The 10,601-nt window shown below is 40.3% G+C and overlaps 1 protein-coding gene across 1 annotated transcript; it reads right to left on the bottom strand.

Moving 5' to 3' along the window:
- Positions 1-1,553: 1,553 nt before the first annotated feature.
- On the bottom strand, positions 1,554-10,037 carry lpar3 (lysophosphatidic acid receptor 3). Its single transcript, XM_080472655.1, has 3 exons — positions 9,853-10,037; positions 7,557-8,308; positions 1,554-3,432 (listed from the first exon to the last, which is right to left on the bottom strand). Exons 2-3 carry the CDS (start codon positions 8,296-8,298, stop codon positions 3,104-3,106), a joined length of 1,071 nt encoding a protein of 356 aa, XP_080328781.1. The 5' UTR covers positions 8,299-8,308; positions 9,853-10,037; the 3' UTR covers positions 1,554-3,103.
- Positions 10,038-10,601: the final 564 nt, after the last annotated feature.

Genomic DNA, 10,601 nt, shown 5'->3' with positions numbered 1-10,601 from the left:
GGGCCGATTCAGAAGGATGCTAGCCTTCTCTGCCTTTGTCTGTTTGCCCTGAGATTTAGAACAAATCTAAAGACAGACTTTCTGAACATCTGTGAAATTTAATTGACTTTTCAAGAATGCATAATTACAGCACAGCTGTAGTAAAGTGGCTGCCACACCACACAGTTTACAGTTCATGTTTTTGGAAATGCCAAACCAGAGTGGTACGCAGCAGTCACAGCAGGTTTACAGAAGTCTTTGCAGAGGACATGCAGTTCTCGCTACTATAGAGCACGTTTTTCTTTTTCTTTTTTGTTGCAAGCCACACGACTTTAATCGAGTCGAGTCAACAAGTGAAAAAAAAGTGGGCATGATCGCGAGAACCTTTTTCTTGAAATATGTGTAATGTATTTCTTCTGCTGTCAAAGGACGTCGCTTGTGTTTAGGGGACTATATCATGAGTAGTGTGTAAGATCTTATGGTACAAAGGGATTTTACCATGTGATTAGGCACGCTGTAAAAATAGGTCACCTACAATTTGCAGGGAAATGAAAAAGGCGATGGGTTTGTGGTTGTGAAGGGTGAACAATAGGCCTGTATTTCAGGCATGTCACATTGTTTAAATTAGAGGGGAGGTTTTAAAGAGATAATCAAGCAAAATGTGCACATTATGGTGATAATACATGTAGAACCTGTTAACTGACTTACATGGAGATGCATAGAATATAACATTTTAAAAAAGCACTTCATTGTAAACACTTCTATGTGCGAACCTGTTTTCCAAATGACGCTTTTATCTTTCTATAACTCTTTGGCCAATGATGTAACTCAATGAAATAGAAACAAAAGGTCACCCATTAATTCCCTTGAAGAGAGTAAATCACCCTGTAGTGCCACCAGAAATCCCAAGTAATGGTACTTCATCAGCTGCAGTACAAATCATTAAACTCGAGGGTCAAACAATTCTTTCAATTGTTTTTGTTGGTGCTATATATACATTTTTGTCAGCTCACGGTGATGATTGATATTATAAAATGTAGACATATATTGCCTCAGTCAAACAGGAGTTACAAGTACTTATGTTCGCTCTGGTTTGGCTGATAGCAGTGTCGAGTGGGAGTGGTTGTCCACAGTGGCTCCAGCAACTCACAGATATAAGCATATTGATGCCAGTTAATCTTTTACAGTAGTGTAGATTAACATCTGTCCCCATAAGGATCTTTTTCTCCCCCGGCCTTTGCTTGTGTTTGCTAATGTGTGATTGCTGGAGCTTTTCAAAAATATTTAATTTGTATCTCAAGTGCTCAATGACCATATTGTTATTCTCTGTATTAAATATAAATAAAGCCGAGTTAAATGAAATACTGGTCATTAACAATGTACACAACCAGTGTGCTAGATATTGATATGAACGCATGTAATCACCTTTGTTTCAGTTGCTGGGGAAGTTTTGTTAAAACTACAAAGGTTTAAAGAATATTCCAATTAGCATACCTGATTGTGGCTTTTATTAGATGCACTAACAGGCCACTGTAAACAGTTATATGTCATTTAAAAAAAAGCCCAGAAAATTATAGTTTATAATAGTTTTTTTTATATAAACACTACAAAACCAAAACCATTACTTTCCATTGTCAAGGTTTATCTCAGTCACACTATTATTGACCAAACAATCTTCATAATCTGGACCATTTATTAATGAAATTTATTTACCAGACCATTGAACTTGTAAACCGTGTCGGACACCAATCTCATATACACGGCCAGAATAAAAACAAAATAACTTTAATGAAGGTTCTTGTTTTTTTTTTTTACAGCAATTATGTGAATAAATACTGTACAAGTGAGTAAAGTCATTTGAACCCTGTAAATGATTTAGCAGTGGGGTCATCAGAGCAGCCTGCAGGGCCTTGTGTGTGTGTGTGTGTCTGTGTTTGTGTGCGAAGGGAGTTGGAATCTGTTCAGTCGTATCCTCATCGGTTCCTGCAGGCACCTATTGTGTGCGCGCTAAGCCTCGAGCAGGAATCCAGCATGTCGCAACATCGTTTTTACAACCCTTCCACTCTCAGGTGAGCAGCTGTTTCATCAGAGCAACAGCAGCCACTCAGCGAGCTGAGGCGGATGTGTAAAAATGCTATACAAGGAAAACAAGTTTGTCAAAGAGAGATGAAACATGTGGAAGGTCATCTCTTTGTTTAGGGGACCGAAGCAGGAAACAGAAAAGAGGCACTCTTCTACTACAGGCCAAAATCCTTGACAGTGTCTCGTTGGTGATTTCTTTTTTCTTCCTCTTCTTTAAAAAAAAGAAATAATAATAATCACAAACAATGATGAGAACAACCTGCTCAGGTTGTGCATAAATGTCACTGGACTACTGCACTACCATGTAGATGGTTACAGTTCAGTACAGTTACAGTTTTGCTGAACTGGTTACAGTTCAGCAAAATAACAGTAAATGTGTAAAACTGGAAATAAATCAATGTCCCGCTTATACAAACCATTTCTCAAGTGCCTGACTACAAAATATTTGCATTTCTTGACTAGTTCCTGCACTACAGTATTTCTTCCACAAGAGCAAACTAAGTAGACCTACAGGATAATTCAAGCAGATATCCACAAGTTTAAATGAGTAACTCATACACAATCTTCACCCTTCAGGGGGCAAAGGTGGAAATGTAGAACTGTGTCTCTCAATCAAACTTCTATCATCAGTCACTGAACCGTGGCCTCAACACACATTTAATGCACCCAGAGGTAAGTGATGATAGAAACAAACAAAAAAAAAGACTTATGATGAAAAGGGCCACAGAATACTCCCCTTTGCACAAGCACGAAGGTTACGTTTCCAAAATTGATCGAATCCTGACAAAGCAACATATTTGTATCCATTGAAGAAAATAGTGCATGAACATTATTTCTCTAACCACAATTGCAGCTGAACAGTTTGACTGCAGCAGTTCTCCAGGGGAACACTTTACACATTGGCAAAGCCAAGTCACTTGGACCCACTGGGGACAAAGTGTTCAAGTCAGCTCCAGTCTGTGTCTTCATAAGGTACTTCCAGCCAGACAGACAGAAGTTCAAAAATGATTCAGAAAAAAAAAAGAAGTTAAGATTCTTTTTTTTAAGTCTTTAGTATCTCCTGGTTGTCACTTTTCATCTCTTCTGAGGGTGGTTGGCTGGTCCCTGTATCCTGGCCAGAGCTCAGTGGCCTGGCGTTGGCTTTTGTAGACCGCTGTCGGCGAGTGCCATTGCCAATACAGCGCATAAGATTCTTAAACGTTGCCCACATTTCTTCGTCTTTGTAGGAGTAGATGCAGGGATTCATGACGGAGTTGGCCACGGCCAGGAGCAACAGCCAGCGTTTTGTTTTCATGACATTGCAGGTCTTACAGTTCAGGCCATCCAGCAGGAGAACAACCAAGCCGGGGGTCCAGCAGATCACAAACGCCCCTGAAATGACAGACAAAATACCAAGTTAGACATTTATCATCCTGTTGAAGAAGGTTACATTTTGGAGTAGTCTGTCAGTAAAATGACAAAAAATAACAAGACAATTTTTCAATAAAGTTTAGGAAATTTTTCAAGGTAAACAATTAAACCTTGAAGAAGGTTAACATGTCGTGCTGTCACCTGTTAAGTTTTTACTGACATGGGGCTCTGGCCTACAACATGCCATGTACATTAAGATGCACAAGATTAATATAGAGAAAACATGCAATTTTACAAACACAATTTCTCTGTATCACAATGCACATTGATGCATTTTAACAAAGTCAAATCGACATTGAAAAAAATAGAAATGGCCTTGGCAGAGGATTACAACAAATTACATAAAACAAATACCGAGAGTTTATGTGTGCGTGTGCATACAATTCATTGGTGCAAGGAAGAAGTCATTTAAATCCACAGTTCATATTTACATAGGAGGACCATATTTTATGAGCCAAATAAATACATTTTAAAAAGTCAGGACATTGTGGAATATTTAAATAAAAACAAGACGCAATGATTTGCCATTCACACAAATGATATGTGAACTCTTCTCAGTGACAAAGATTTCTCGAAGTGTTCCTTAGCCAAGGTAGTTGTTGAAGAATGTTGGTTTTAATGTAATGCAGCACCTATAGTAGCCAATATCATTTCATTCTGCAAAATGTTACATTGGGTAGCATTTATTAGATTTTTTCCCCAATTTTTCAATGTCTTTTGCTTTTTGTCTTTCCGGCTTTATTATATACATAGTCCCAACCTATACAGTTGTTTGATCCATGTTTCAAATCTAAAAAGAAAATTGATTTCAAACTTAACATTGGGGGACCTGGATAGAAGTACTGAATATTGAAGTTACTCTACCAGAAAAAAAATCTGTAAAATATAGTTCCTATTAAAAGGTATCACCTCGACACAGAGAAAACCAATACACGAAAATAAGACCATCACCACTAATTTCCAAACCGCAGTTGCCTAAATTCATCACACCAAAGTCGATATGTTTACAAATAAACTGGAATTTGTAGCCATCAAACTATGTTGGTGATTCGCTAACTGCCTTCGGAAAACTGCTTGCCTGGGTTTCTGGGATATCAAAGTTGCCGTTACGGCAGCTCAAGCGAAAATATCAACATTTGACCGATTGAGCCCGAACAAAAGACAAACTTTCTCAAAGAAAGAGTATTCAACCCAAGGGAATATTCTTAAATGTTGTGAAACTGATCGTTGATTGTTTTTCCAGATGCAAACTCAGATCTCGCAAGATCGTTCACAAACGGGATCTTGTGGACACAATGTCTCGGGGAAACTTCGGTAGGCTCCATGAGGTTAAGATGTCAACAAACCCAGGGATGTTTTGCAAAATTTATATGCTGGAAATACGTGTTTGGAATGAGTGTAATGATGACTTTCCTTCAGAAAAGGTATTGACAACGTATTTTGAGATGTACATCAACAACTAAAACTGCTAAAGACATACAGGTTCCTATAAATACACACCAATGTCAGTTTGCACACAAACATATTACAAACGCACAAAATTAATTGCACAAGCACAAATTACATGAGCCGTGCAAATATTACACTTCCATAGTTCAATTCTCACACACACACACACCAGCAACATCATAAGATCCCACAACTGTTCAGATGAATGATAACTGACGTCCTCATGACAATACAAGAAGCAGAAAGGAGTTTGGCCATACAAGGTCATTAATGTGCTGAAATACAGTGCACAACCCTATGTGTTTAGTAAATAATGTGGTGGGTCACATGGCTACCCAAACAGCCAATTAGCCATCGACTACAAACATGTTAGAGCACAAACACGGAGCTACCAAGAGATTTCTGGAAATGAAAGGAAGCGGCATGTCACAACTCGTCTTCACAACCAGCATCTCTGCAGCTTCAATGCATCTGCAGAACAACAACATGCACTGTTAAATAGTTCCCTCCTCCTCTTGGTCTGCAGATACATCGAGATTTAGAGGGGTTTTCTGAAGGTCTCACGATCAAAAAATAGCAAAATGCCCAAAATACAGCGAGAGCACTGAAAAGTACACCTTACACACATTTGAATCTGGACCCTCCTCCTCTCAAAAACACTAAAAAAAATCTCATCTAAAAAATGACAGGATTGTGAGAGCCCACATTTTGAACATGTGGTCCTATTGGTATTTATGTGAAGATGGTGGTTGCGCTTGAGATGAAAATAAAATCTGCAACTGCCTGAAAAAGGTTGATGTTCCTTTTCACAAGCAGGTCCAAACACTTTCAGACACGCTACAAACAAATGGCTTTAGGCTGTGAAAGTACAAAAAAAGGATGCTTCACGGGTACCAGTAAAAATATGAACAAGAGAGTACATAGGAGATAGCTATGTTCTTTACCGTTTTTACATATATCGGTTAGTAAATATGTATCAAACTGCATAATTATATATCATTAATACTTTTTGGAGATTGTTTGCCAAGCAGGCAATTAGAGCCACAAAGTCCAAGAACATTTTCAAATGCTTCAGCACACACTTGTTTTTTTCCTCTGGTATTAACAAAGCCTGTGCCTGTCACACACATCTCTAAACTGGTTTGTCCAGTTGTCATTTCTGACATGGCACACTGCTTTCCGCCTGCAACAAGAGTTGACTGCTCCTCCCATAATTAATACATGCCTCAGACCTGGACCCAACCACACAAGCACTTCAACGCGTTTTCCTCAGTGTCAAAGTTTCTTTTTGTGAACTGCGTCACTAAAACGTATGCTATGCAAAGTGCACACAAAAAATAAAGCAGCTACATGCAGTGATTGAGTAATATTGAGCCTCAGAATAAATGCAGTCTCTCCATTGCAATGGTGCTTACCGGACGATGAGGAGTTTAAATCAACTTAAGATATTTGAAATTGGAAGTGGGTTTAGAAGATAAGACTTGTAAACCTGTGCTTCCACAAGAAAGGGGAAGAGCATTTGAAAGCAATTGACAAAGTACTGAAGTATAGGCTCTTCTTTTGTGGGGGCTGGGGAGGCGGGGACATTAAATGAAGGCTAGTGTGGTGTGGTGGATGGTACGCCACACAGGCTGAGGAGCAGTGTCCTCGCAGTGAAGAATAATTACACAGCAGTCTCAAGTAAAGTGCGTACCGAGGCAAACGGCTCCTACGCTACATGCAGGACAGCGTGCTACTCTCTGGCCAGATGAGTCCCTGAACAGGCAACGTGGAGTGATCAATGTCTATAGTGAAGTGTCGTGAAATCTGTCCAATCTTTTTATTCTGATGACTGAAGAGTGTGGAACTGGAACCTGGGATGAACTCGCCTGAACCTGCGCCGCTGCCTGAAATGCACCAGTCTCACAAGGATTACCGAGTTCAGCTACTCAAATACTTGACGTAAAATATACTTTCAGTGAAAAACTGCACGCCTATTATTGTAAGGCATCCGTTTACACCTGGAGAAAGAAAGCGGGCTATGCCATCTGCCTGCATCATCTAGACTGTAAATAGAGGACATTAAAAAAACAGGATCCCGACTCTGTTTTGTTCGTGATAAAGACTTATAATGAAATAAAAATGTCTTCAGAATAAATGGGTGGATTGGATTAAAAGGAAACTAAAGTGGCAAAAGAGTCAATATAAAGTTTCTTCAGACATAGCCATGGGATAATTGTGAAAAATTTCATGGGCAGAATTATTCTTTTATACAATAATTTCAACTAATAAAGGAAATTTGGAGTTAAAAGAAAAAGCATTTAGGTGCCGAAATTGTGAATGCAGAAAAATCTGAGCACATGTAAATGAAAGTAATTTTGCAATAATTTTAGGATTTGAGTCTTTGGCTTTTATTTAGTTCATCCAATAATCCTTGACACACACAAACATTTATGTTTGTAATTTTTTCTATGAACCTCTCTCTTATCAGGAAAACAGACATTTCAGCTCAGCACGTGAATGGCTATAATCTTAGGGACAACTACACACCTTGATAAAAATCACACTGCTGTGCACCACGACAACTATTCATGCTCTGACTCACAAGTGTATCATCCACGATTATGCAGTGACAACAGTCGACGAGAGGAACCTACCAAGCACAACCAAGACTGTCTTGATGAGTTTGATAGGCGTCCTCTTGCGGTTGATGGAGCCGCTTGTGTGTGGCGTGAGCACAGCCGTCTTCTTCTTGACGTAGGCGTAGATCCGCAGGTAGATGACCACCATGACCAGGAACACTACCAGGTTGGACAGGGACCAGAAGATCAAGTAGCTCCTGCTGAAGATGGGGGCCAACTGGGAGCAGTCACTCAGGTTGCAGATGCAGTTCCAGCCCAGACTGGGAACGGCCCCCATGAAGATGGAAATGGCCCACACCAGCACGATCAGCAGGGTCACCCGCCTCTTCGTCAGGTTGCTGTGGACTTTCCAGCTCATGACAGAGATGTAGCGCTCCAGAGCGATAACGAGCAGGTTCGCAAGCGAGGCTGAGAGGCTGATGTCCAGGAGACCTTGGCGGATGAAGTATCCTCTGACTGTAAGTTTCCGCGACACTTCTCCCGTGTTGAACATGAGGTACACGTACGCTATGCCTGCCAGGAAGTCCGAGGCAGCGAGGTTCGAAAGGAGATAGTAGAACGGATAGTGAAACCTCTTATTAGTGATCACGGCAGCGATGACCATAGAGTTTGAGACCAGGATGAAGCAGCAAAAGAGGGAGCCCACCACCTGGACCAGGATGAGCTGGGCTGTGTCCCATTTGTCAACACTGCCACTTTTGTTGTAGAAGAATCCCATGGACTCATTATAATAGCAGCTGTAGTTGTGCTGGGCCATTTCAGTAGGTCTGTGAAAGGCAAAACATAGAAATTGCTCATTTATCTGCCACATCATTTGCAGGGTTAGAATAATTAAATTTCTTATTTCACAACTTTCTTCCATCTGTAACAGTGATGCGACTTATCTGGGTTTCCTAAAAGTGGAATATCAACCCGAACATGGAGCATTCAGGCTTCTCTTTTTTAAAGATCAGGCATCTTTTTTTTTTATTATTCAATAAAGCTCATAGTGAGAATTAGCGCAGGTCATCATTTCTCAGTTCAGCTGCTATAGGTTTCAGTTTTTGCAACACCTTATTCAGCGCACTCTTATCTCCCCATGAGTGTATATGTCAGTAATTTCGTTTCTCTCCCTCCAGTAATCTAGACTCTCTCTCCTCTGTATCTTTCTTAAGGGTCTGGAGGTAAGTGTCCCATACCGTGCATACCTACATCATCATCAAAAGAGCTCTGGCTGAGGAGTCATTTCCCGAAATATATTTTGCACCTGACTTAATGTATTCTATGTAAAACACTGTCTTAACCTGTTGAGTCTGCAAGAAAATCCCAGCAGGGAGTCGACAGTGTGTTGATTTGCTTGCTGTCAATTCTCTATCAGAATCCAGTAACACAAACCAAAGCAAACAAGCAGCCAACACCAGTGAGACTAATTCTGTACAGGTTCCGTGGTAAAAGGGAAATTTTCGTTTCCACGATCAAAAGGTCCAATTCATGGTGACGTGAAACTGTTAGCCTTCCCTCTGCGTTTCATTATGTGGAGTGATAGGCAATGTCTGTTTTAATTGGCACGACACAGTTAAAACTGATTTGAAATTACTGAATAATATAATAACCAGTAAAGTTAATGGTCATACATTTAGCCCTAATCTGAAGGTTTGATTTCACGTCTTTTTCATTTATTACTTGAAGAGTGTCTTTTAAAGTTTGCAAGAGGTTTAAATGCTTCACTTGAGAACAACAGCCCATTAAACCTCAGAACATATAACAAAGGATGATACCAGTGATGCAAAATCCCAAAGGAAACAGTTCACTGTATCATAACAGTGCCTGCCGACAGTTTTTCCCGAGGACAAATAGTTCCAGAGCAGAGAGAAATTTCATGAATGTTATCCATAGATACAAGGACACATACCAACGCATATTTGCCTGGAATAATAATAATAATCACTTCGACATTAACGTGAACAGAAAGGAACATTAAAACGAAAGTCATTACAAAACGATCTGCAAAATGTCTTCCCGTACAAACATCGTAACGCTTCAGATCAAACTTCTTAACACTACAGACATGCAGCAGGAAAAGTGTCTACCTGAAGCAGGTGTAAAGTGTTTTCAAAGAGCTGCTTCACTACAAACCCGTCGGACTCGGTTTACCGACGCCATGGGAATAAAAGAGAGACGACAAGTTCGCAATGGGATGGGTTGAGATAAGATAAGCGTCCGTGTAATAAAAGACAAAAACGTGACAAAACATCTCGTGCGTGCGGGAGGAGAAGTGAACCAAAGACCCAAAGTTGTGGAAAAGTAGAAGTATCGGGGCAGGTGAGCTTACCTGTGTGGGAAACGGTCGTCCGTGGTGCGTCAGGAGAATAAAAGTTTCGAAATAGTGTGAGCTGAGTCAGTGAACATGTTGTCTGAGTGGCTTTGTGTCTCTGCAGCTCGGAAGGAGGCGACAGTGTGATGAGGAGTGGAGGCAGGAAAGTTGAGCGTCTTTACTTGGAGGCTTCAGGGCGCCGTGACGCAGAGGGCGTGACCCCGGAGCCGAGCCTCCCACCATCCCCGCAGGCATGCACGGGACCTCCGGTAAGCTTACCCAGCATCAGTCACACAGTCGTGATGCACTTGATTTACTTTTATGGATTATCTCAATTTGTTTATAACAGTTAGGTGAAAGGTCGATCATACACGTCTTTGCGCATAATAAAAAATAATACAGTATATCCGTATCTTTTTTCTGCGCTCCAAATTCTTGTCATTATTCTATATTTTTTACTCGTTTATTTATTTATTTGGGAGGGGGGGCACCTGAATGTGTTATAAAAGGATGCTGCCACGTGTCTCTCTGTAATATTTAGTTTACTAATTGGAAAGAAATGTTTTAAATATCTTATCTGTGTCAGGGTCCATCTAACAAAATTTCTGATTTTCATTGTCAATATTAGCTTGGTCATGTCCCTCTCGGTGATACATGGTCACTTTTGAGTCAGTCTGAATAAATTCTTTGACATTGGGAAATGAGATTCTTCTATTCACATGAACACTAAATATAGAGTGATGGCATTAACCTGTGGTTTCATATGC

The sequence above is a fragment of the Lipophrys pholis genome (assembly GCF_963383615.2).
Source record: "Lipophrys pholis genome assembly, chromosome: 10".
Lineage (NCBI taxonomy): Eukaryota > Metazoa > Chordata > Actinopteri > Blenniiformes > Blenniidae > Lipophrys > Lipophrys pholis.
Note: the sequence above shows the minus strand (reverse complement) of the source record. Positions and strands in the feature narration are given on the sequence as shown.

What these genes read in the sequence shown, in the direction of transcription:
- lpar3 (XM_080472655.1), bottom strand. Translation starts at nt 8,298, where the DNA reads ATGGCCCAGCACAACTACAGCTGCTATTATAATGAGTCCATGGGATTC. An exon ending in GACAGTCTTGGTTGTGCTTG is followed by an intron (nt 3,433 to 7,556) that starts GTAGGTTCCTCT and finishes CTGTCATTTCAG; the next exon opens with GGGCGTTTGTGATCTGCTGG.